This window comes from Pseudomyrmex gracilis, unplaced genomic scaffold (genome assembly GCF_002006095.1).
Source record: "Pseudomyrmex gracilis isolate BER0280 unplaced genomic scaffold, ASM200609v1 scaffold_24, whole genome shotgun sequence".
NCBI classification, from domain to species: Eukaryota; Metazoa; Arthropoda; class Insecta; order Hymenoptera; family Formicidae; genus Pseudomyrmex; species Pseudomyrmex gracilis.
This window is the reverse complement of record NW_018020608.1, coordinates 880,707-907,358: the sequence shown is the minus strand read 5'-3', so window position 1 is coordinate 907,358 and position 26,652 is coordinate 880,707. Positions and strand designations below refer to the sequence as shown.

Sequence of the window (26,652 nt, the reverse complement as noted above, 5' to 3'; positions counted from 1 at the left end):
TTTAATAACACGAACCTTTACAAAATGGAAACACAGTTGATTCTTACGCTAATTCCCGACATGCGTGATATGTTTGTACTTTTTTTTTTCTTTTTTTTCCTTTTTTTTTTTTTTTTTTTTTTTTTAAAAAGCAAACCGAGGGACAAAGTAAACGAGTAACATGTGGTTTCTCACGTACCGTTAAACAAAATTTTTCGCACGCGCGAAATAGAGGAAAACAATTTTAAAATTTTACTTAGTAAAAAAATAGATTTTTGTGTATAATATCTTCTTGCGTTTGGAACAGAAAAATACGTTTAAAAATATTTTACTGTTCACGTGCAAATTCAGTTTTTTTTCGCGAATGCATTTTTTCAATATATCTATTATTAATGAAACTAATAAAAGACTGAACAATGAAATATACGAATCACGTTGTTGTCTCTTATTTACAATTGTTTTTTATGTTAGCTGCAACTGACTGCGATATTACTACAGTATTTTATATGTTAATCGACGAGGATTGCTCAAGGTTTGAATTGTTACATAATTTTGTTTCACAACGAGTTGTTACATAATTTTGCATCAGACGTGCATCAGAATCACGCGTTTGCCTGGTGTGTTTTGATATATTAAATTAAATTATCCATGTATTATGCATCAGTTCTAAAAGCGAAATAGCGGAGAGAGAACCAGAACGGCGCAGCCCGAGGCCGGGCTCTTAAGCACAACAATCATTGTTATTACAGATACGCCTTACCTAATGACATGAAAAGCCCTTTGAGACGAGGGATAATATGTTAATCCCGAATAGTAAGTTGTAAGTCAACGTATTCATATACAGAGAGGCCTGAGAACGTCCGAGTAATTCTCTAGTGATGCGTTCTCAGACGCATATAGAACTGATGTTCAATGTTTGCGAAAGCGAATTACAGCATTTCGTTCATGTATTAAAAATCCGAGAGGAAGGAAAAAGATAAAATAATCCCGATAACTCGAAAAAACGTCTCTGAATGCTGACAAAAGTCACGAATTGTAGATCTTTAGATCTCTTTAACTCTAAGACAGGAGATATGTTTTATTTCACGAAAGTATTCTGTTTTCGAGTAACCTTACAACAGAAAATATGTACTCTCGAGAAACTGATCGGTCAGAAATCGATCAAAACCAGATTGCGTAGCAATTGGTTAGTGATTAGGAATACTGGCCGGAATACTAACAAATTAATTTCTATTAAAAGATATAAAGCAAGTCGAAAGATAAAAATTTGAAGGCGATAGAATAAAGTACGAAAAAGAACACGAACGTGCCACAGACAATAATATTTAAAGAAACCGGTTTTACACGAACCTTATTATACAGACTTTGAACGTCTCGAACTTTCTCGTTCAACAATTTGTCAGGGCAAGAAATGCATTCAGTAACAGTTGCACCGCCGTGATTTTCAGTGCTCTTTTTTATTTCGTGCTTATATAAAGTTGCTTTACGCTCGTTGCATCTTGATTAATTAGATTGCTTTTTTCTAAAAAAGCAATTTTCGTACTAAACTAAGAAAAAGATACCACATAATATCAACTAAACATATATTTAGTTTGCAATCAATTGTTACTTGAAATACTTGCTTTTTTATTTCAAGAGTTAAAATAACAGATGTTTTTTTAGATTAACGAATATTTGTGTGTGTGTGTGTGTGTGTGGTAACCTTTTACTAGCCAACAATCATCATTCAGTTAAATCAAATCCGGTTCCCGTCTAACAACTTTCTATCCACGCAAATAGTAAGTTAAATAAAGCTGTCCTTGGTATATTAACTTTTTTTCTCAATGTTAGTGTCGTGTACGTACATGTCTTACATCGAAAGCTATTACGTAAACAGAAGAACGCTCTGGAGTAAGAAGTCAAGTCAACTTAGTTTTTCTTCAGTCGTAAAGACGAGACAAAGTGTGTCGATCGAACTAAAGTGCATATTAAATACAACAATATCGTGATCGCATAAAATGCGGCTCTTCAGTAAAGTGTGTACAAGTAAAGCTCGTCTCGATGGAAAAACTGTGATAATAACTGGAGCGAACACCGGTATCGGCAAGGAGACTGCTAGAGACTTATACGCGAGAGGTAATTAATTAATTCTAGAAGAGAAAAATAACAATATAAGAAATTACAGCGCACGCACTGAAGTTAAATCTGTTATTTTTACATAATAAAAAAGAAATGAAGAAAATATACATATATGTATATACATATATATATATACTATATATTTCTGCATAACATTTTGCAAAAGCGACTCGTATGACTTTATTCTGTAATTTTCTTATTAAAAAAGAAATGTTAAGTTTAACATTTTTTGCATGTCCCAGGAGGTCCACTCTAAATTTTACGTTAAAATAACTCATTCGTTCGAAGAAACGAATGAGTAATTCACTCGTAAGAAATGTTAATAAAAGATTTTAGTTTGTACAATGTGGCCAAAGATTTTTAAAATTTTTTTAGTATGTTAAATTAACTTCGAGACATCTCTAGATTAATTGAAATCATTGTGTTAAATAGAATATTGTTTAAGTGCTTTTAACACAATGATTTCAATCTAGATGTGTCAAAGTCAATTTAACATACTAAAAACATTTTTTTAATCTTTGGCCACATTGTACAAACTAAAATGTTTTATTAACATTTCTTATTTTTAATTATTTTATATGTTATTTTTACATCACGCTTACAGTCAAAATAACAAGTATAAATGTAAAGTATTGCGTCAAGTATTTGATTTTACTAGTTTGTCAATAAGTGACTCACAACGAATGAGTTATTTTAACGTAAAATTTATAGTGGACCTCCCGAGACATGCAAAAAATGTTAAAATTACCATTTTTTTGTTTACTGTGTAACAGGCGCCAGAGTGATTCTGGCCTGTAGAAATGTGAAAAAAGCGAACGATGCTATTCAAGATATAAAGAACAGGCCACCTTCAAAGTAAGCACGTTGCATAAGAATCACTTAAAATACCGCTTGTTAATCTCAACTAAAAAAATTGCAATTTCATTTACAAGTTTAATTCTCTCAGAGAAAACGAGTCTGTTGATTTGTTTACATGCGTCTACAAAAGTGACACGATTAATAAAAAATATAAAAACAATTTTCAGCATTAATAACAAGAAGTATCAAGATAAAGTCGGAGAGCTCGCGATCTATTGTCTGGATCTCTCGAAATTACAGAGCGTGAGAGATTGCGCCAAGAATTTGATACTAAACGAAGCGGCAATTCACATACTTATAAACAATGCTGCCGTAGCTACGATTCCGTACGAGAAAACGGAGAACGGGTTTGAAATGACATTTCAGGTCAATTATCTCGCCCACTTTCTTCTGACGCTCCTGTTGCTGCCGAAAATGATCGCGTCCTCGCCAGGTTGCAGGATAGTCAACGTTTCGTCGATCATACACGGATGTGAGTAAAACATTGACGTAAAACACGTATTATATGCCGCGTCCGGCGTCACTAAAGAAAGTTAACTGCAGAAAAGAATAATAGAAAAATGTGGATCTGTTACAGTTTTCGATATTAATTTCGACGACATCTATACGGGCAGAAATTACAGAGCGATGAAAGCTTACAGTCAGAGCAAACTTGCGAGTGTTTTATTCACCAAGGAACTTGCACGTCGTTTGAAAGGTACAAATTAGAAAAGAAAGAAAAACTTTTCGCGAAATGATTTGCAATATATATATAAAAACATCAAACAAAACGTTTCATTTTTACGCCATTTTTATATTTATTGTTTTATACTTTTTCTGATAATTTTGCACAATTTTTGTAATTGATTATAAATAGCTTGTCTTACAGCGACTCTTGTTTTTTTTTATTTTTTTTGTTTTATTTCATTTTAGAGGCAGATATTCACGGGATAAATGTGTATTCGTTACATCCTGGCATCATAGCAACGGAACTATCAAAAAGCAGCAGTCGCACGATAATGCCGGGCGCGTCAGTCTTGTATAATTTCTTCGCGAGATTATTATTTCAGAACAAGGAGGAAGGAGCGCAAACGACAATATATTGCTCGGTGGATGAAAACGTGGGAAATGAGACGGGACTTTATTACTCGTAAGAACATACGTGTACAAAGAGACTTGCGCATGCATATGCATGTAGTATGTATGTATAAATTTATCTTTTTGTTTGTAGAAGATGCAAAATCGCCACTATGCGCGGGAAAGCAAGAGATGATCAATATGCTAGAAATTTATGGGACTTATCGTGTCGTCTTTTGCATTTATCGCAAGAAAATGATTTTGTTGCGTTCTTGAACGCAATCCCGCTCGTTCAATCGGAAGAAGAGAAAGACCGATATCCTTTGGAGGAACAGGATATACAAACTTATATGTAATCGATTATTTTGAATTTTTAAAATCCAGTTGAAGATTTTGTAAGTTCGACTGTAAAACATTTGGATTTTGATATTATATTTGATATTATATTATATTTTGTAAAAGAAAAAATATATAAATTTAAATTATCTCAGGCATCAAGAATGTTACAAGACAATTTAAATAAAATTGAAGATTGGATGTATAAATGGCATATTAAGACCAGCGAAACTAAGTCCTCACATAAACGTTTACTATTAAAAGAGAAACGTGTCCACCAGTGATTTTACACGGCACACAGTTATCCCAATGCGAAGATGTCAGATACCTGGGACTGCGCTTCGACAGGCGTCTAACTTGGAAGAAACATATTTTCAATAAGCGAAAGCAATTAGGTATTCTCTTTAGCAGAATGTACTGGATGATCGGACGTAAATCTCAGATGTCTCTAGACAATAAAATACTCTTGTACAAGAGTATAATCAAACCAATCTGGCTCTACGGCATACAAATATGAGGCATTGTATCCAAATCAAATATTGAAATAATACAACGTTTCCAGTCGAAGATCTTACCATGGCTAACGCGCCCTGTTATGTGACATGAATCATTACACAAGGACCTTGGCATACCTTCAGTCGAGGAGATCAGGAGAGCGATACTGAAGCATAAATCGAGATTGCAAAATCACCCGAACTACCTGGCAACATCTTTGATGAACAAATCGGACTTCTCACGTAGACTGAAACGCAAACTACAGCAAGATTTAATCTTGTGAAATTCTGAAGATAGGACGAGCCTCTGGGCTTGTACCATGTAATTAGGTCACAAAATTACTGAATGTCCTTGAATGCGACAGATTGTAATAACTGTAGGTGTTAAAAAAAAATAAATTATTATTATTATTATCTCATTTATTGCTCTTTCGGCAGTGGTTATGTTAAAATATCGAAATGTTTTCTCGGTGTGTCCTTTTTGTATTGTCTTTCGTTGCGTTAAAAAGTTAATTTCACACGTTATACGTATACAGTTCCGTTGAGGTACCTGCGACCTCTCGATTACTCGACACGAAAATTATGTATCACCGTGTATATTAACGCTCGGGGATAATCGGTTGGACGCGACATGAGAGAGCCGTGCGTTTCAAACGACGGGAACTAATAACACAACTCCACGGAATTTCGGGCCATACACAGTCTCTTTCCCATCCCGTGGGAACTTCCTATTGCAAACCCGTCGTTAATAATTCATGTAACCGACGTAGTCCAAACTGCGCGGATCTTTGAGTGTAAACGATACCTTTCAGCGATGATCAGGTCGTCGCAACGATACGACGAGATGCGACCAAAACTCGAGACTTCGCCATCTAAAGATCACGTATTAACTTGGTTTCGAAGCATCCGTGAAACATAATTTCAAAGTTCCCGTTTATGTTTAAAGAACATTTTATTTTTCTAGCTCTACACTCGTAAAATGATCGTCGATTTTATCGGGACAGTTTTACCATTTTCGATCCGATTTTTTTACACAAAAAAATTCTGCAGTGTATAAAATTTTATATTTACACACAATTTTGTCTGCACACAATATACTCGTGCGATAATAAAGTACGCGTAGAAATGTAATAGCTCTTGTCTCCTCCACGTTTTACGTATTTGTTGTTTTTGTTTTTCTATTTTGTTTTTCTATTTTAAGTGTCACGAAATCGGAAAATTTTTTTCATTTCTTACTGTACATCCTTCTATGTTTATTGTATAAAAGTACGGTCTTTTGAAATGCACGTCTGTTCGTCGTCAAACGAGTCCGGAATTGTCGGTCGCGACACGATCGAATTACTTCGCGCGCAGCGCTTTTCGTCACATTTGAATAACAACAAACGCGGGGCGCGTGTGTCGCGTCCACTCTACATGTAGTTTTGCGAGAGCTCCAAAATTGGAGAAGACGCGGACGAGTTCGGGGAAAGGGGAAAGCGCGACCGTGTACGTGAGAATGTATCGATGCTGCCGTATACGATGACGCGCCGGCCGAAAACCGAACGCGTTAATTGAATCGTTTTGTGTGTCGTTCGCGTCGACACCGGGCGAATTTAACGGCCGATTACGCGCCACGCCACTGAACAGGAACGTAATATCTCGTGCGTGCATGGATCGAATGATCGGCGGTCGCCGCGCTCTTTCTCGTCGCGCGTGCTCGTAAATCCAATCATTTTCGTCGCGTCAAAGAAGAAACGGATCCCCGCGTGTTTGCGAGTTTAATCGATCGTTCGTGTATCACTCGTGAATTTGTTTTTTTTTTTGTCGGTCGCGAACTTCCTGAATTATTTGTCGCGTATCGGCGTGTGTCGAGTTCAATTCGTTCGCTGACCGGGAAAATCGATTTATTTCAAAAAAAAAAAAAATAACAAAGTATGTTCGTGCGACTAAAAATAAAACGATGCGTTCTTCGAGTGTCTCTGATGTAATGATTTTTTTACAGTTGATAATAGATTCGTTAAGCTACTTTTATCAACGTAAATCTTTATTTCTTATGAAATAAATTATTCGTATATAAATATATAAATTAGGTAATAAGTATGTAAGAAAAACCTAAACGATATTTAATAGGGCGTCAATCGGCAAAACATACGCGTATATTTTCATAAATATTTAAGGGAGGAGTTTGTCCGTAAAAGGATTATGTTGTTACGTATTATCAGCGGATGTCGATCACTGCATTATCACCTACCGGGAACCGTCATCCGTGTAATGATAATATACGCGGGACACCGACGTATCATGAACAGCATAAACCAAATCGCTCCTGTGTGCGATTACGCGCGCACTTGTCGCGCGCGCATGTGTGTGTGTACGTATCATCGCGGATGCATGTGTCACACGCATGGTGCTTTGGTACACTACACAAAGCGCAACGTTTAATTTGCGATGCACTGTCAATAAAGCGATATTCCGGTGTAATCAGATCGAGAGAGAGATAGGACGATCGTTAAAATTCAAGATGTTGATATCATCGAAACTTTTAGCGGTCGGTGAAACGTGTTACGTCAAACAGTATTTAATCTCGCGTCATCGCAATTAATTCCGTTTCATTTTTCGCACCAATGAAACTCTTCATATCGAATATATAAAAAAACGCACATTTGTATAAAATATGTGCATAACGACGTTAATCAACGAGGCAATACTTTCAACGATTTCATCGATTATTCGCGATCTATACATAGCAGCGCGCGGATAATCGCGGATTCATTTCGAAATAGCTTTCAGAAGAAGCTTAAAAAAAAAAAAAAAAAAACCCGATTTAAACTTCTATTTCGGAGTTTTTTCTCCTCACAGAGGATCCTCCTCGCGCTTTTTAAGGCTCATCCAGATTGCGAAAAACGGCTATACATCACGGCGGCGAGAGTGTGTGTGTGTGTGTGTGTTTGTGTATGTATATATCGAAAATTGCAACAAACCGCACAAAATACCGCACTGCTTAAATAAATCGCTTCTCCTCTCGGCCGCAATCTATCAGTGCGCGTCAGCCGTCGCGCCTTCGCGCGCTGGATAATTTATTGCGGTGTGTATCGGGCCACACCGGCGGCAACAATATAACCGATCTGATGCGCGGCAGAATGCAGTGGCCGAAGCGCCAATAAATATGGATGGAGTAGTAATAAATTATGGCTGGAAAAGACGATTAGGACGCGGCTATAAATTACACGACGCGCGGATACGTATCGCGAGCGCGCGCGCGCGTTCTCGCCCTCCCCCCGTATATGCGCGACACCCGTGCCTTATGGCCGCCCATATGTCCGATAATATGGATATTTTTCGGCCTTTAATCCGTTTACCCGCGAATATTCATAGCCCGGCTATCATTCCTCTCTTCCCTCTCCCCTTTCCCCGTGTCGTTTTTAGCTCGTTCGTTCAGATTACGATACCGATCGCGTTCCCGCGCGATATTTGTCGCCACCGGGGCGCTTTAGTAATATAGCGCACGTATATATTCTCTTCCTATTGATTCATATGGACACTTTATGGGTATTTTTGTAACGTACCGGAGAATTGGAAATAGTTGGGACCTTTAATTGAGTTATTTTGAGCGAGATATCGAAATAGTGTAAAAACATTCCACAGAGATCTATGATTGAGTTAAATTAAACCGGATAAGACCGTATAAAACCGACTTTTATAAATATAATATACGTAAAATAAAACTTAAAAAAAAATACAAGGAAGAGAACGCAAGTTTTGCGGCAATTTTTGTGCAAATATTTGTAAATAAATTATTCAATTAATAATTTTGTTACCGCTAACAAGCACAACAATGCACGTTTTGCTGGTAAACAAAATAAAAAAAAAAAAAAAAAAAAAAACGGATGTGTGACTGAATCGCGAGTGAGAAAAAAAAAATCCTTCGAGCCGGATTCGAACCAGCGACCTATGGATGTCCGTATCAAAGCCATCTACTACAGTCCACCGCTCTACCAACTGAGCTATCGAAGGCTTCGCGAATGATGCGTGATTTAACCTTGGAAAGAATCGTGCTTGTTTCAAATCCACCTACGATTCCTACGTTTTTTTTTTTTTACGCATGTGCGTGCGCACACGTATGTGTATTATGTAAAGCAATCTGAGAATGTGACATATCATCGGACACACATGTATCCACGTATCGATTTGTTACCGAGTTATTCTCGCAAAGTAATCGGACACGACGTGTTTGAAAAAAAAACACGTGTTGTATCAAACGTGCGTATCTTTTTTTGTTTTATCACACACACACGCGGATGGTCCACTAGTCAACGCGCGCACCGACGTAAATATCAGTTCCGCTCCGAGTGCGGATTGCACAATTTGTTCAAAGTCTTCGCGAAGATAAAAAAAACTTGCAAATACAACGCGAATTTATATATTTCGCTCGGAGAAATATAATCTATTGATACATTTTTTAAACGAGAGAAATTTGTTTGTACATGAATTTGTTTATATATTAATTTGTATATTAGATTTATTTTGCGAGATACACGTGAGATCATGTCACAGCACGTAACACGTACACATATATACACACACACACACATGCATAGTAGACGCGGTATCGCAGGTAAAGTTAGGTAATAAATAACAAAACGTTCAGTCGATCGCATTTGCGAATGCAAACCATGCAAACATCACGTGACGATCGTGTCACCGCGAATCGCCTCGAAATTGCGAATTGTTTCGCAGCGTTGTCGAGAAACTTGTCGCGAGACGATAAATTATTGCGTTTGTTAATATAATCGAGCCAGTGACATACAAAAAAATTGACTCACCGAAGACGTTCGCTCAATGTCAACCGTCGTGTTCCCGTCGTATCACTCGTCGCCGAAGACAGAACAATCCTCTGGAATCGGCAGTGTCAACTTGCGTTTCCCTCGTCGAACATTTGCGTGTTACTCGTCGCACTGTCTCGTTCACGCATATCACATGAAAAACTCCGCGGATGTGTAATCGCACAATAAACTTCCGATTGCAGCAAGATGGCGGCGGACCGCGACAAAATCACGTAGCCGCGGCGCAAGTCTCGTAGTTCGTGAAAGGTACTCGCGGCGACATCTAGCGGAGAGCGCCGGAATCTCGAAGTCACACGCAAGTCCGAACGCGCAAGTTCAAAGTGTGAAAACATCTCGCGATATAAAATTTGATAGTCTATGCGAAATTCGATTTCACGAAATAAGCAACTTCACACGAAAGCGCATATCACCGCATATACACAAAATGGCGGTGTTGTTCGCGACACACTGAACAATTCGATATTTTCGCAGAGATGCTCGCGACAACTCGTTGCGCATGCGAATTCGTTCTCAATTTATCAACGATGACTCTTCGAAAGTAACAATATGAGAAAAGTTCGGTTGAACTTTTTTTTGTTGATTCCGAACCTTTCGCTCTTACGTGAATCTCATTATTGACATCGAAAGATCGCAAAATTGATAAACGATTGTGGCGGAACACTCACCGTGAACTTGTTTTCGAGACTCGATGGTCGAATTGCGGCCGAAATTTCGAACAAAATTTTTCTCGCGTTGCGCGTCGGCCATTTTGTTTCGCGGGAGCGCAAACGGGCCGCGATACAATTTCACACCGTGAAATTGCCGATTGGCGGCTAGTGCGCGAAATTCTTTTTTGCGCATCGCCTCGAACACTCCGAAGATACTTTGCGACACAATCGCGGAATAATTGCACTGCGAGCCGATAATAATAATCGCGAGAAATGCGAAACAATTCGTATGCAGCTCCGTTCCGCGTCGCGCGCTAACTGTGACTGCCCGCCAATCCGTGCGTATCGAAGATACGCGTAGTCGAGAATTGCAATATCGACGCGCGCAGCGGAATCGATCGAGGTGAAATTGCGATTCTCGAACTCTCGTCGACGTCATTAACCTGAAGAACAAATTGCGATTCTCGAAATATCAAATCACACTCGTCAGGTCGTTTTTCTCGCGATCTTTCAACGATCTGCAAGTGTGCGTTACTTCATTATCTTATCGCGAAATAACGTAAGTTAACAAATATTTGGTTTTTTATCAAAAACTAGCACAACACAGGCGCGCGCTACGCGCACGTTATTGTTATTTTTATTTAACGTGTTGTCGGTGAACACAACCTGTCAACGCGATGACAGGTAGTATATACGTACGTCTTAAAAACCATATAATACACGTTAGAGAGAGGTGTCAAAAATAACGCGTGAAAATCAAAATCAAAAAATAAAAGAAAAAGAGAAGAGTAGAAAAATACCACGTGACTGTATTTAAAAATGTTACTAAATTAAAATCACGTGAAAGGAAAAATGCGACAACTTGCCCTTCGTCCCGAAGACGTTACTCGCGAGTTGTGTGTTCAGTTTTCTAAACTCTCGATGTGCCACAAGAGTCATCGAATGCAAAAAGCAGAACTAAAATGGCCATTAATATTTCTTAGAAGTATTTAACATAAATAAACATTTATCTTACGTTTTTTTGCGTTTAGTATTTGAGTGATTTAAAAACTATTGTTCGTAATCAGTATTTGTATAATCTGACCTTTATGTATTAAAAACTCTCTCTTTTTGTCTCTCTCAAGTTCGTCTTCAGATGTTTTTAATGTCAATTAATAAAACAAAACTTTTATATATTAAGATAAAATATAAAATTTTTGAATATCGGTTACTGTAATGTCAGATGATTAGCATAACTCATATGCAAATTCAAAATAGAGAGATGTTATTTCAGATTCTGATGTAAAGTTTACTGAAACAACAGACATTTCCGTCGCACACATTTCTCCTGTTACAATAGAGATTATTAATTATTTCTATACATAATGTGATAATGTCAATAATTCAAAGTTTTGTTATAAAGTCACGTCATTTTATTCATTTGTGTTTTTATCAACTGTTTATTGCACCAAATCGAAGATTTACAATCATCAGATAAAACCACAAAATATATTTCTCATCAAATAGTGAGAAGCTTGTGAACAAAAGAGCTTGATCAAACAGAAAAAGACAGCATCTGAAACTGATTTAATGAAGAAGACTACAGAGAAATATTCAAGATGGAATTCAATCTTGAATTCAAGCGTGCACAAACTAAGGAAAAGAAATTACCATCAGACACCAGCTGAAACGAAAAAAAAACAACATGCGAGAAACATTCATTTATTCGTAAGATAAAATTTGGTACAAATAATTAGTACAAGTTATATTTTGATTCAAATTTACTTACACAGTAATATTTGCTTTGTTAATATTTTTATATAAATCAGAATTCGCAGATATGTTGACATGTTTGTGATTTTGTTAAATTTAACTAAAAACATATAAATAACTTGTACAAGTCGTACTAATATAATTTTTAGTTACATTTTTGTTTTAAATCAGCGTTCCTATTTTCCAATTTATTTAAATAGAGATATGTTGATAAAATTTTACAAGAATAAAATGGCATGTGATATTTTATATGTACATATTTAATGTGATTATGTAATATTATTATTTAGTTACGAAACTAAATTGTTTGGATCAAAAGATAGAAAACATTGATTATACGTTTAAATTCGTTATCATAAGATTTAATATCAGATCTACATGTAGATATCTTTCAGTTTTACGTGTTTCGCATTGAGAGTGCTTCCGAGAAAAAAATCTATAACAAATTTCCGAGAAAAAAAAAAATATAACAAATTCTGTATCTGTATAATTATGATATATGAGATCATCTCCATCTTATATAACTATATATACGATCACACATCATTTATTATTTATAACCAGATATTTTTGACAACCTAGTTACAAATAATAGTTGTTATCTGCCAGATTTATTATCTGTAGTTGCGATATATTTTTCCAAGTTGATTCAAATCGAGTACTAAAATTTTGTCTGATGCGTAAAATATACATAGTTTCTATTCACACTAGAGATTTTAGAGAGACAGTTACAGCACTTTTATACAATTTTGTAGCATTTAACACGTTGACCACCGCCGTGGAAGCCGATTTATAAATTTGTGTTTTATGTCCTAATTTTAATAAATCTGGGTTTTTTAAAATAGAGCAACACAATTTCTTGCGTGAGATGATTTCAAATTATTATATAAAATTGTTTTGTCGAAATTGATTTCTTAGCCGAAAATTTCCGTCTTTTTGTAGTTTTTACAATAAAAACAACAACGTGGAATTATTTTGTCAGAATTTTCGAAAAATTTGTACAATTAACAACTACTTAAAAGTTTGATATAGATTCAACTATTACAAAACATAGATTTTCTTCTCAGTCTATTGACAACTTTTCTGTAACAGTCAACGTGATACTGTTTGATGTTGATAGCATTATAAAATGTAAAATTCTATGATTTACGTTTTATGATGTAAATCTCACTATTCTGCACTATCTTTTTTGCTAAAAGTCGTCAACGTTTGTCAAAATTCTAACTTGCTTTTATTTTCGAACTGACTTCTCTGCATCGAAGCGTTGCTGCTTCTACAGCGCCAATTAGAGCCGATCTTAGTCCATGTTTTTCTAAATGATGAATAGCAGTTATAGTGGATCCTGTAAAACAAAACAAAAAAAAGAAAAACGTATGAAAAAAAAAAACCATGTCTGTGTATCGAGAAAAAAGTCGTATACATGTGTAAATTCCGACCTGCAGGCGATGATACGTCATCCTTAAGTTGACCTGGATGAATGTTTGTTTCACGAACCATAGTACCCGCGCCTAAGACAGTTTGTGCAGCGAGTTTATACGCGATCGGTCTAGCTAGTCCCATTTTGACTCCACCATCGGCCAGTGCCTCGATTATCATGTACACCTGAAAGAAACAAATATCACTCTCGTTTTAAATCTTTAAATCATCAACTTAAATAAAACTTCGAAAAAGCAGAAGTTTTTATTTAATTTTTTGTTTAATTCAACAACATCTTCTGTTTATATTATAAAAAATTACTGTTTAATAACTTGTTTCTTCTTATTTGTAAGGAAACGCTATTCAAGATAGTGTATAACGTATTAGCAATCTTCACTCACGTAAGCAGGACCGGAGCCAGCCAAGGCTGTGACGGGATCAATAAGATTTTCCGAAATTTCCTCGCAAATGCCAACGGAAGAGAACAATTTTTCCGTGATCTCAGCTTCTTTGTCAGTTGCGTACTTTCCACGCGCGAACACCGTGGCACCGCAACGTACCAGTGCGGGCGTGTTCGGCATCACTCTGATTACAGGTGTTCCCTCCGGCAGCGCCTGGAAAATATTGTTACTTAAGACGGTGTGTTTTCTTCTTTTTTTTCTTCTTTGTCGTAAACAATTTACGCACTTAATTGTGATTTTAACACATTCTTGCGTTGAATGATATGCAGATAGCGTTACCGTTTCTATTGACTCCAAGGAGATGCCCATTGCGATGGAAATGAGTAATTTTTTATTGATACGTGTCCTCACTTCCGGCAGAATTTTTGGCACAACTTGCGGCTTCACCGACAGAATCAGCACATCACTGTGATCGACGACGGGAATATTGGCAAAAACGGTATTTGATTCCATTTCCTAGAAATATAAAGTAGATAGTAGTATGCGATTTTTTGGCGTGATAACGAAAGTATCATATCTCTTTAAAAGCTGCAGATATCGTTATCGTTTCCGTTAAATATATATATATACGTATCGCGATTAAATATGTGAATTTTATTTTAACAGTAACGGTATCGATCCTGCATGTGCTATCACGATACTCTTTTTTTTTTTTCACGACAAGGACAGGCAGAAGAAAAATTGCTTTTACAACCGGCTTGTGAGATGCAGACCGTGCGTACGTTAGACGATTGATAAGATTGATCCAAAACAACGCGTCGGTAGCGACAGTTCAAAAACTGTTTGAACAACAATGAAGTCATCGATGTTCGAAAATGACTAACTCTGGGGGCGAGATGTCACGCTAAACACTACGTGTAATAATGAGTAAGCGTTTGTTTTTTTTTTCTGCGATTTATATATTATAATATTATAATATGTTGCTTTCTGTTTTGAGATATCAATCGCTCCTCGAACGTCAGTGAGTTATTTCCTCACAAAAACAAGTCATTTTCGATTTTTTTCTTGTGACGTTTCGACTTCTAATTGGCTCGCTTGTAAAGAAAACAAATGTTATAATTTGCAATTCTCGTGCGATACGTTAGTTGGAACATATTTTAGAATTATGTACGCACAAGCAATTTACTCGTTAATGCGTTTAAAAATAATTCGAGCAACTTAACGAGAAACTTAATTAGGCATACCAATCACGCGTAAAACATGAATCGTTTGAAAAATTTACGATCATCGATAACATTCATTTGCGTGAAGTGTCACTCTCGCGGATTACGATTTTCTTATCGTGCTAAATATCACTAAACACAAGAAACTTGAAAAACAAGAAATAAAACTACTTTAACGACTTCTATATACAAATATTTTTTTTGTAATTCTCGCGCGCTATTCACAGTAGGGCTCCGGTGATTTCAAGCATCACAATTTCGACTTCTCCTTTATGGACATACAGATTTCTCGCTATTCTTGAGTGACTGGGCAACTATCCCAGAATGTGCGTCTGTCTTCGCTCTAAGAATCTAAGAGAAAGAGAAACGCATATATTTCGTTTCTTCCTACCGGTTGCTAACGGAAAGAGAGGAAAATTCTACGAAAAATCGGCGCTCGAAATTACTGGAGTTCTATACTCGCGTCAAATTTCAATAACTAAAATTTTTTAATCTAATTAAAATATTTCAAACATTTTCTATCCATTACGTTAAAGTCGATGTGGATTAACTTAAAGTTTGTCGATTTAAAAATTTTGCAAGACATCGAACGATATGTGCAGCGCGTGCTTTATCGCCTTTAGATTTTTCTTATCGAATAATATATGACGAATAAAAGAAACGCTGATCGACCTTTGTTCGTTACTCATACTGTCATCTCTCACCTTAAACGCTTGAATACTTCCAATGTCAGTTGGTAAACAACTAGCTAATATCTTCTCGCCCTTGCTCAAACCTGAGAACAAAACACTAAATATGTAACAAAATGTCAAAGACATTGAGTTTTTGTTATTCAACGTAAACAATCATTACATTTTATTGGTTAATATAGATCAACCGGTTGACCTTAAAGTACTAGTTTAAAAAAATGAATAAAACATGAGCGTGAAAAAAAACCACTCACCCGCACGTATGAAGCCTTGGGCGAGCGCCTGGGCCATTTTTCCACCACCGAGAAAGCCAATTTTCAACATGTTTGTGTCGATGTTGAACGGTACCTTTTCTTTCTTCACCTCGCCGTCCGCTAGAAGATGATTGCTCACTAACAGGCATAAAGAATCGAAAACTATTATTGAGGTCGTTTTGCAACATAAGTAGTAAAAACAAGCAGCGATAATAGAAGAACTTTGAGACGAGAATGCAATCACGCGCGAAACGATCTTATAAAAGAACACACACTCGGATGCTGTCACTTTATTCCGTCGTATAAACGACTTTGCCCGAAGTCAACTCTATTTCTCGCCACTACAATAATCTAGTTGCAGTGACGTATTTACAGCTTTACAAAATGGAGATACGAACGCCGATAAGACGGCAAACTCAGAAATTTTTGCGCGTTCGAACTCGATCTCGACAACATTCACATCTTGCGGTCCGTTCTGTTTCTCTCGTGCGACATCTCGTCTTGTTTCTTGCGAACGCGTTTGAATGTTTCCGTGTATTTTTATGGATGTAATCTCTCATGCGAGATAACAGCAGCCTTTCACACAACGTACGTCATATAATACTTCAGAAACGCGCAATCAACCGCATCGTCGTCGTCGTCGTCGTCTTCTTCTTCTGTAAATTCGTTTTTGTCACGCGTTCGTGATTGATTTGCGGTACTAGGTCGGAACGAAACGCGTATGTAATTCTCGTCCGTTCTGGCGTAATCACAAGCATGGAATCAGCTTCTTTTGCAGCGACATCTCATATGTATATATTTCTCTGAGCAGATATAACACTATGACTGTTTGCGGTCTTGTCTCTATTGTCAGCCAAACAAAATCAAAATAAAATAAATAGAAAAAAGAAACATTTTCGAAATCATAACGTAACGTAAAAATTTACGTTACATTTTAGCAAATTTAAATTCAATCGACGTCTCTTGTTTCTCATTTATTTTTGTATTCTCTCATTCAATTGTTCGACAATATTATGTAATATTTATTTATTTTTTTTTTTTTTTTTTTAGATCGTCATTGTCGTACAATTTTTTTCTTTACTTCAAGCGTCAGCAAAACCCATCGTGTGTGACGATAAAAAATATTGTGCGGTCGAAAAACTTTACTCATAAATTTACAGTTGACATTAACAAAGGTCGTTATTACTTACCGTATTTGCGCACGTTCAAACTTCGCCGAACGCGGCGATTTGATTTTACAAGTCCCATTGTTCTCAAACTAACAGTCATTATCATAAATTTGACTTTTTCAATGAATAAATGAATAAAATTGCACAAGTTAGTGCATAAATAAAAGATGATGTATTACTTCCAATCTTGATTTCTTGTTGTAATGTCAACAAATATACAGATTCTGAAAAGAAATATCTGACATGTAACACAAGTATACAGTGACATATAAATAACACGTGTGTGTAATTTAAATGAATAACGTATGCGCAAAATATTCTCGTGCAATTTGTATGCAGGTTTTTGTGTGTAAACGTTTTACGATAGTTTTTTACTACGTTAAAACTCTTTAATAAATTATTTTGTTGAACATGTGTACGCGTAACGGAATTTAAATTTTCCGCACGCCTACTGTGAAAGCGACTGAAGTTCTCAGTCGAATCTCTCTAATGACCGCCTTTGAAGCACTTAATACGGTACTTGGTATAAAACTAACGGAAAACTAGCGTTGGAAAACATGAAACTGAAATACTTACGTCTGTGCTTATAAATCGAACAAAATATAAACCCGAGACACACATGTGCGACGGGATGTGATGCTGTCGATGATAGATTGACCAGTCGCGATCAAACGTTGACTCGTCAAATTGATCGCAAATTAGTGCACGTGCGGCGATGTGTCTCTCTGTCAAATAATTTTTCCACTTCGTGAAGATAAATTTCGGACGTCTTATATATATCTTAACAAATTTCATATCTCTTATGGAAAACTACTTATCTTGTCCATTCGATCGATCTTCGTACAAACAGATTTCTCCTTCTCCCTATCAAGATAATGGCGTAATTAGCAAGCGTGACTAATACGGCGAAATTTTTCGAAACAATTTTACATGTGTGTAAGATGAAATATTGTGATAATTAGTCTATACTTAAGTATTTTTTTTATATCGTACGGTATATTATAAATTTTAGATAAAACTTTTGCCACGTATATTCAAATTTGTATAAACAGTTGTGTTTTGTTTGATGACGGAGTATTAGTTTTCTTTTCATTAATCTTCTTCGATAGTCTCTTCGAGTTTATAGACGCGAGATGCAGGAGAATTGCAGTATCGGAGAATAAACAATTCAATTAATATCGATGAATATATAGTTCTTGTGCTGAAAGCTACAGCTTCTACGAAATCAGATGAACGGATTCGTATCTCCACTTTACTTTTATCGATAAATTTTCATCCAAATACACGTTCAGTGTGTAGCTTATGTTACACGTATTATAGAATTTTAGAGATAAACAAATTTATCGATAAAAGTGAAGTAAGATAGGCCATCTCGCGCTCGAATATTGTGAAATCTACGCATCTATTCCGTTCTCGACTGTTATCAGTAAAAGAATTGGAAAAGAATAAAAGGGAGTCCGCCGCTTTAGGATTTAAACAAAAATATAAAAGATTTTAAAAAAATTTCAAATCTTTAAAATTTGATTTAATTTGAAGTACTGACGCACGTGTAACTGTAATACGTATGTTACAATAATCATTTGCGTATTGATAAAATACTCTATTATGTATATAATTTATCTTATCTATAGATTGCGCGCACACGATGTTGTATAACAACAAAACATACTACTTACAAATTATATTTTATACTGCCAAGAGCAGTAGTGTAGTATCTAATCGTTTTAATTGTTTGCAGTGTATTTTACGTAAAGCGATTGATAAATATTCGAAACGAGGCAAGGTAACAGCAGTATTACATCGCATTACATTGCATTATTGATATTCAAGTTTTATTCTTAAAGAAACAAAAACGCTAGCTGATTTTTTGTAACAACTTGTCAAAGTATAGTTATTTACATCGATGATATCGTTGTTGCTTGAAAATTTCTCGCTCGAATCAGTTTTTTCAAAATCGGAAATATATCGCCATCGAGGATGAGACAGCATCTTCAAAGTTAAACTTCATAAAAAGAACATACATATTAATTACAATTAATATTAAAAAAAAATTTTTTAAAAGAACTTTGATCATAATGAGGTCACGACTTTGATTTAAAAAATTCAATTTTTTGTTTACTCATCTTCGATTGCGCGCGATATCAGAAACAAATTAACATTTACAATTAAAATATTCTACTTCCTTATTTCACAACAAACAAAAACCTCATTAAACGCTCGTATGCGACATCTAATGAACACCTGTGGATTTTTGTTTCATTTTTTGTTCGATTTTTTTAAATGATTTTAGCGCGTTTATCTGAATTTCATAAATAATAAAAAAAAATCGAAGACTTATTTTAATATAAAAAAGAAAATATATACAAGTTTGTTTGTTTAATAATCCAAAAAGAAATTTAGTACAGTTCGCTATTTTAAATTGCAGGTCTACGTGGGATCAATATACACACACATACATCATTCACGTTCGGATAAACTTGCGTAAGCTGCGCCGGCGCGTTTTGTTCGCCACAAGGTTCGAGGTTGAGTCTCCGCTCGTACGCTCGTGATGGTGCTGTTTCCTCTTCTCCGCTCAGTCGCTGTCAGTCGTTAGACGCGTTGCGCCACTGACTCCTCTAACATCTGTGAAACCGGGACAAACGAATTTGAGCTTTGATGTTGTCATATGTTAACACGGCGATTCAATAGAAACATGCGATTTGTTCTTGAACATTCGTGTGTGTGATAATATCTGATAACCCGCCGAATCTGTGTAGTAACGCAAGACGGATATATACGCGAAAAGCCGAGATCGGTGCTGACACGCATCGTTACATCACGTGCAATTATTTATTGTTGTACTGGTCGCTTGCAGTGACGATGCCCGCGCAACTCAGCAAGTTTGCGATCGACACGAGCTGCATGGACTATGTTCACCCGTGGACAACTTCGTGCATCAGTTCGAACACGGGTCTCGGTTTACACTCGTTGCAAGAATCTCTCCGAATATACACGACTGTTTACATAGTATGTATTTGAAATACGTTAGTAGATACGTATATTATTTTTTCTGTGTTTCATCTCTCTCTCTCGGCAGAGAGAGAAAAGATTGAACGAATAATTTTCTCCCCGTTCGTTTAATTCGTACCGATCGTTTTGCCGGAATGATTTCATAATATTGAGAGAAAAACAGAACGTTGTGTCTTTCTTTTTGAGGACACATGCCCTTCAGTTTGTAATAATGCCAGTGCGCTCGCACCGAGCCCTGCAGCTGACGTTCTCGGGGGGAACGTACGCGTGCAGAGTGCAGTTGCACTGGACATTCGTGCCAAAAACCTCTATCTTTGAGTGCACTCGTACCCTGCGGGTATTTAAACGCGCGAAGGAATCTCAGCCTGATACACAATATACGAGTGATAACGTGTACATACCAGTAGGAACGTGAAACACAGCTGGAATACGATTAATGTTAAGTGACACGCGCACGCATTTTTATTATATTCGACCTTTGTTTTCTGCATTCGTTTTGTAATCATTTGAAATAATTTAAGGAAATGTATAGATCCAAGATCTTGAAAAAGATCTTCCGTTTTGGTTTTATATTTAAACGTGTGTTTTACTTAAATTTATAATTGAAATTACATTAATGTATTGTTGAGTATATATTAGCACAGATAAAAGCGTTACTGTTTTTACACATAGAGTTGTATTTTCATCATTAAAATAATATACATACATGTTTATGCAACTTTTGGTATCAAAATACAAAAAACTTGTTTGTAATTCAGATTAAACGCAATAATTTTAAAACTTACAAGAACATTTTACAACAACACAAGTTGTAAGTTTCACAAAGTTAGTTATACAATGATAAGCAAATAAATGAGATGACTGTTGGTCTCGTCTTAAAACATTTGATACAGAATGTACTTTTAACGTAATTTCCTCAGATTTACTAACTCTTATTCGTACTACTTGCAGATTGCTTTTTTAATGAGAAAAAAAATACCATCAAAGGAAGATATCATAAAAACTGCGTTAGGCATTCTCCAATCTACAGCATTTCTCTCATGGAGCGGTTTTTCTTACGCAATGTTTATTTGTCTATTAAGGTAAAATCATATAAACTAGAGAAATCAATTTTTCTTCAGCTTAAATTTATTTCCCCCCCAAAAAATCAATTTTGAATTTTCGCCGATCTCGCACTTGTCCGCATAACATCATTACATATTTATGTATAATCTCGCAAAGTTTGAGAAGTGCGAGAACAAAGTCATTGACCTCATTCGGTTCAAGAACAGAGAACATTTTTTCAGACAATGTGTTCATCTTTTGCTTAAAAAGCAACGAGAAGTGGTAAATGGAAAATAATTAGTGTCAGAAAACAATTTTTATTAAAAATACCGTATCATCTACGAGATATTAAAGTAAATGAAATAGTTTTAAAAATGATAGAAATTCTCTTACATATCCCACTACTTATATTCACGTCTTTATTTGTTAACATCTGTATAAAAAATGTATAATAATTGTGTTTTTTAGACGGATTTTCGGATGTTTTTATCTCCCAACTATATCTTTTTTACCAGCCTTCTTATCTAGCTTTACTGCTATTCTGATAGAGAGAACCTCTAGACGAACATTGTTGTGTCTCTATGTGTCGAACATTGTAAGTAGAACGTTGCAGCGGCCGCGTTTAATAGAATGCAAACGCTTGTTCACGACAATTTATGATTTTAATGCTTTATCATCCGCTTCAGCAGAAATTTCCAACAGTTGAAGAATCGTTGCACAACTGTTGCGCATTTTGTTGAGCGCGGCCAAATAATATGCGAATAAATATACATAAATTAGAAATAAATAATTCTATTGCTCGTTTTTATTTTTAACAGGCAACGGAAACGTTGTTTAGAATGGGCGTGTGGCGAGGATATTTCTCGCCCATTCCGAAAGGAGAGGTATATATCTTCGCTGTAAGCGTAGCTGTATTACTGTACTTCTTCCGATCAAAAGTTAATAAACAGGATCAAATATACAAAATACTTAGGTATTTGACACACTTGGATATTTATATGTAAAATATTCTTGCGTGTTGTGTTTAATGTGTAAACCATCCAGGATAATTGCTGGCAAACACGAAGAATCGGAATACCTCATAAACAGAAACTCGCGTCCTGAAACAACATCGGATAACGAAACTGTTGACAGAATACCAGAAAGTGGAAAAAGTTTACGGAATAATTCACGAAAACCCAGAACTAATATTGTTCGGACATCGTTTGAGACGTACAAATACATCATTAACATTATAAAAGCACAAAGTAAGCACGCCTCGTGTCCACATCCTTACAGCTGTATACATTACGTCTTGATGGTAAGCAAAATACGCAACGATCTATTCTTGAAGTATATAACAGTAGATTTTACTTCGTGCTGTTTTTACGCAAAAGGATAGCGCAAAACTCTTCGGTTACGGTGTTTGCGGACAATTAGCACTTAACTCAATCTTACAATTTAAAAGATTGCTTCAGAAGCCAAAATTATTAAAGTCCATCGTCTTTCGAAAACAAAACTTAAATCTAGCTGTATTTGTTGGAGGATTCACCGGTCTTTATAGGGTATGTCATTTTTTTGTTTGAATATATTTTTTGTATATAAAAGTGGTATCGAATAAATGTTATAATAAATGTTATGAGATTCGGTAATATCATTTGCCGAGTAATGGATTTTATCGTCTTTTGCTTTGTTCATGTGCAGTTAGCGTCGTGCTTGCTGAGGAGAACTTTCAACAAAGATTCGCACACTTACGCTATTCCCGCTGGACTTATCGCGAGTACGGCGTTTATGGCGTTTCCCAACAATACTATAACTTTGTATTTTATGTGGAAGGCATTACAGGTATTGTTACACATTCGTACATATATATGCATACACGTAACAGAAATTTATATAATTTCGTTTTTTTATATTACTTGCTACTTTGTTTCAGCTATTGTGGAATGACGCAGTAGAAAAGAAAAAATTACCTGAAGTAAAATGGTTTGTTATTTTCTTATATTGTTTAAGTACATCTATTCTTTTCCACGCAGCCATAATGGAACCGCAAAACTTAAGATCGTCCTACTGGAGATTTCTTTACAACATGTCTGGTGGAAGGTGAGTATTGAGAAACAAGTCTATTTTTATTTTTATTGTTTAGAATCTATTCTAAACAATAAATCGAATACTTCAATTTTTATATTGATTCTATTTCTTTTCTCATATTGATTCTAGAATAGCAATAATGAGACGGGAACCTTTGGATTTCTTTGGCTTGGAAACTAGCAAACATTTGCAAGAAGTGCTCAGGAAGACAAAGACCACAGATAAACTTACTTTTTCTTTCTGAACTAAAAGTGCTAAAGTACAAGTGTTCCACAACGACAGAACGTACCTTATCTTGTTTTATTTTCAAAAACGTATCCTGCAGAACCAAAGACTGCAAGCAGAGATGTACTATATATACGTGTTTTTGATACACATTAACTAATATTTAAAAAATATAAACTAAGAGTTTTAAACATTATATATACGTATGTGTGTATAATTTATATGTATATGTACATGTATAAAATATGCACACAAATTTAAATAGTTTTTTTTAAGTTGAAGCAATGGTGCTTGGATGTTGTGATATTAAAAAAAACTTAATACTTTTATATATAAATAATTTTCAAATAACTTAATATATTTTTAAGTGATGTGATAGAGAAAAAAGAAAATAGACAAATGTTATTTAATGATATGTGAATATGGTTGTATATTAATGACGAGAAGTACATTATGTAAATACATAATGCACAACAAGAGAGAAAGAGAGAGAGATATATATATATCTTATTTCTATAATATATTATCAGAAAAAAAAGTTTGAATTTATATGCAGCGCAAGCTTTACTGCTCTCAATGTAAACGGCACATATAAATGTTTGTCTTCAAGTTTATTACAAATAAATATATAATTTGTTTTTTTTTTGTAGATTATTTACTCTTTGTGATAAACGATAATATAATATCTATACATTTATATTATTTGTATTCTTAGCAAATTCTAGCGCGCTATTCATTATATTACCTATGGCTATATTCTTGCAAGATATTTTCCTCTTTTTATTTCGTAATATATTGTCCTGCTTAATACTGCTTTCTATTTTTAATTTTTTAGGATTTATAATGCCAGGAACTATTTGCGATTCTAGAACTGAAACAGGATGTTTCGTCGGTTTCAGGTCAAATGGCTCTAAACTTTTCAGTGAATCCTGCCATGGCAGTAACCCGATAGGACATTTATTCCATTGATACGTATCTGAAAAGTCAGAAGATATTTTCTCTATTTATATTACTTTTTTCAAAATTATCAGTTTTTTAAAAAGTGTTCAAAATTACCAAGTGCTAGTTTCCACTGAGAATTGCGGATTATTTGATCTGCCAAAACAATCTGTTTTGGTTGTTCCTTGTTTATGCGCGCTTCACTTTCTATTGAAGTTTCAGAAAGATCTTCGATGGTGAATATCTTGTCGCAAACATCGTTGCTTTCATCCTTGTATTTTTGAAATGTATAAATTTTTACCAAATTTAATAATTGTCCTCTCGTTTTCTTGTCTATCCTCGTCGCAACCAACATCAGAATTGGTTCTATCAATCTCGCGGAGAATTCGTTAACATGTAATAAAAGATTCGATAAAAAATCGATATCAACGAGAAAGCGTGGTACAGTGCTCGTTATATCTAACCACAAGACATGCCTCAGGTAGGCATGTTTGGAATGTACAAGCTTTCTGAGACGTTCGTTTATATTCATTATAGATAGTTCCACGTCTGATTTGAACTCCAACGTATGAGAAATATTGTGAGCAATATTCAACTGAACAAAACTGTAGACAATAGAACTTAACCATAAAGCGGCGAAATTTCTTCTTTCTTTGCTCTCTTCTTCTTGGTTCACAATATCGAGCAGCTTGAGCATCAGCGTCTCTAACGCTCGAACTCTATGCAATAACAAAATAATACTTTTCCAAAATTGAAGTACCTTAGGTGATAAAAATTTCCTTTTTAAGTCGATAATAGAATTTCTTGTTTTCTGTTCAACAATTTCCACGATATCAAAATTCAGTAAAAAAGCTTTGATTTCGCACAACATGTTACAAATAACTGAAATCTGTTTCTGCAGATTAAATAATGTTTCATCAGTTAGCTGTACAGATATATTAGCTAAGAGTAAAGCTCGTGCACTTTTTAAACTGTACTGATTGCCAATTTTTATAGTTTTTCTGTCAATGACTACGCACACATCCTCATTATTGTTTGAAGTTTTGGTGTGCTTGTACTGATGCAACATGTAAATTCGTAGTTCCTCCAATTCTTCCCTGATATAATACCAGATAATTATTATAATGAAACTATGTTGAATTAATAATTTATAAATGAACGTACCGTATTTCCTTTACCGGTAAGTCCGACACTAATTCATGACCAGCCTTGATATACAAACCAACAGTTATCCACAGTTCTATCAATCGTGCAAAAGTACGTTTTCTCAAATGTTCTTCATCTTCTAAGACATCAAAATTTGTCATGCAACGTTCTTCCATAGCACGTGCCTCTGGTGCCCAATACTCATTCTGTAAGCATGACATCTTGTAAGACTCATGTGCACATTATACTCAAAATAGATCAACATACATGTAACCAGTGAAGTAATATATTAATCGCTATCCTTAACACCGCAATAGACGGCAATTCATGTCCATGAGCAGCTTGATGCCTTATATTAATTATCCAAGTTGGGAGTTTTACTAGCTTGGCGACCTTTAACAGGGACGTGTGCTTTATGTATTCTATATTCGTTATGTGATTAAAAAATCTCATTATGGTGGTTGAGTATATCAGGCTTAAGTCATTTTCAGAGTACATCGGCAACTCGCCATTGTCAATCTTGGGCGACCATTCGCGATCGCGAAGGCACACTTGCAAGATCAACAAGGTGCATTCCACGCCTACCGGTAATTTTGGCATTCTAAAAAACAATGTTGGTCTTTGAATTAATCATATAAGAAACAAAATTAAAAATAATACATAATATTCCACATTATATACCTGGCTTTCCATGCCAGAAGTGTTTCGTACGCTTTCGTTTGTTCAACCGAGTTGTTGGAGTAAATTTGCTTGTACACATTGTGCCATTCCTCCCTTAAAATCAAAAGTTAAATCGATTATTTGGCATTATTTTTCGTCGCGATTTGTTCAACTCGAAGCGATACTCACGGAGACAACCATGGCACTTGTCTCAAATCTTTTGATCTCATGCGTAGTGCCATGCTTATGAGGTTATCACGTGCTTCTACACGTGCTCTACTTGGTTTTTTGAATGATGTATATGTTTACATTTATTGTCCACTCTTGATAGCCTTGATGATTGT

The 26,652-nt window shown here is 35.4% G+C and overlaps 5 protein-coding genes and 1 non-coding gene across 14 annotated transcripts in view; 2 read left to right on the top strand and 4 right to left on the bottom strand.

Moving 5' to 3' along the window:
* The window catches only part of LOC109852109 (von Hippel-Lindau disease tumor suppressor), a 52,270-nt gene extending 41,478 nt beyond the window's left edge, over positions 1–10,792 (bottom strand). Inside the window, exon 1 of the mRNA XM_020422957.1 lies at positions 9,644–10,792. The gene's annotated coding sequence lies outside the window, so the exon portion shown is untranslated. The remainder of the gene's footprint in view (positions 1–9,643) is intronic.
* Positions 1,413–5,207, top strand: LOC109852106 (retinol dehydrogenase 11-like). 4 transcript variants are annotated; one of them, XM_020422948.1, is made up of 8 exons: positions 1,413–1,426; positions 1,810–2,094; positions 2,871–2,952; positions 3,123–3,427; positions 3,533–3,652; positions 3,868–4,084; positions 4,166–4,406; positions 4,503–5,207. In XM_020422948.1, exons 2-7 carry the CDS (start codon positions 1,977–1,979, stop codon positions 4,365–4,367), a joined length of 1,044 nt encoding a protein of 347 aa, XP_020278537.1. In that variant the 5' UTR covers positions 1,413–1,426; positions 1,810–1,976; the 3' UTR covers positions 4,368–4,406; positions 4,503–5,207. The 4 variants fall into 4 exon arrangements, 3 of the variants coding, with proteins under 3 accessions (XP_020278537.1, XP_020278535.1, XP_020278538.1); XR_002249968.1 differs by having other exon boundaries at positions 1,421–2,094; positions 4,503–4,742; positions 4,910–5,207; XM_020422946.1 differs by having other exon boundaries at positions 1,421–1,757; positions 1,856–2,094.
* Trnay-gua lies at positions 8,742–8,834 on the bottom strand. The gene is made up of 2 exons: positions 8,798–8,834; positions 8,742–8,777 (listed from the first exon to the last, which is right to left on the bottom strand). It is a non-coding gene; the product is annotated as a tRNA-Tyr (tRNA).
* Positions 10,793–12,280: 1,488 nt separating the features above from the next.
* Positions 12,281–17,939, bottom strand: LOC109852107 (pyrroline-5-carboxylate reductase 2-like). Of its 5 annotated transcripts, XM_020422950.1 has the most exons (8): positions 17,792–17,939; positions 17,237–17,439; positions 16,047–16,184; positions 15,808–15,878; positions 14,220–14,396; positions 13,881–14,093; positions 13,500–13,665; positions 12,281–13,405 (listed from the first exon to the last, which is right to left on the bottom strand). In XM_020422950.1, exons 2-8 carry the CDS (start codon positions 17,319–17,321, stop codon positions 13,284–13,286), a joined length of 972 nt encoding a protein of 323 aa, XP_020278539.1. In that variant the 5' UTR covers positions 17,322–17,439; positions 17,792–17,939; the 3' UTR covers positions 12,281–13,283. The 5 variants fall into 5 exon arrangements, with proteins under 5 accessions (XP_020278539.1, XP_020278544.1, XP_020278540.1 ...); XM_020422955.1 differs by lacking the exons at positions 17,237–17,439; positions 17,792–17,939 and adding an exon at positions 16,639–16,792; XM_020422951.1 differs by lacking the exons at positions 17,237–17,439; positions 17,792–17,939 and adding an exon at positions 16,445–16,575.
* On the top strand, positions 14,481–23,766 carry LOC109852103 (transmembrane protein 135-like). Of its 2 annotated transcripts, XM_020422943.1 has the most exons (10): positions 14,481–14,807; positions 19,641–20,221; positions 21,176–21,306; positions 21,737–21,863; positions 22,087–22,241; positions 22,313–22,568; positions 22,645–22,812; positions 22,952–23,092; positions 23,184–23,350; positions 23,468–23,766. In XM_020422943.1, exons 2-10 carry the CDS (start codon positions 20,075–20,077, stop codon positions 23,580–23,582), a joined length of 1,407 nt encoding a protein of 468 aa, XP_020278532.1. In that variant the 5' UTR covers positions 14,481–14,807; positions 19,641–20,074; the 3' UTR covers positions 23,583–23,766. The 2 variants fall into 2 exon arrangements, with proteins under 2 accessions (XP_020278532.1, XP_020278533.1); XM_020422944.1 differs by lacking the exons at positions 14,481–14,807; positions 19,641–20,221 and adding an exon at positions 20,279–20,662.
* On the bottom strand, positions 23,766–26,647 carry LOC109852100. The gene is made up of 6 exons (XM_020422938.1): positions 26,498–26,647; positions 26,330–26,422; positions 25,916–26,249; positions 25,667–25,854; positions 24,620–25,599; positions 23,766–24,539 (listed from the first exon to the last, which is right to left on the bottom strand). Exons 1-6 carry the CDS (start codon positions 26,548–26,550, stop codon positions 24,250–24,252), a joined length of 1,938 nt encoding a protein of 645 aa, XP_020278527.1. The 5' UTR covers positions 26,551–26,647; the 3' UTR covers positions 23,766–24,249.
* Positions 26,648–26,652: the final 5 nt, after the last annotated feature.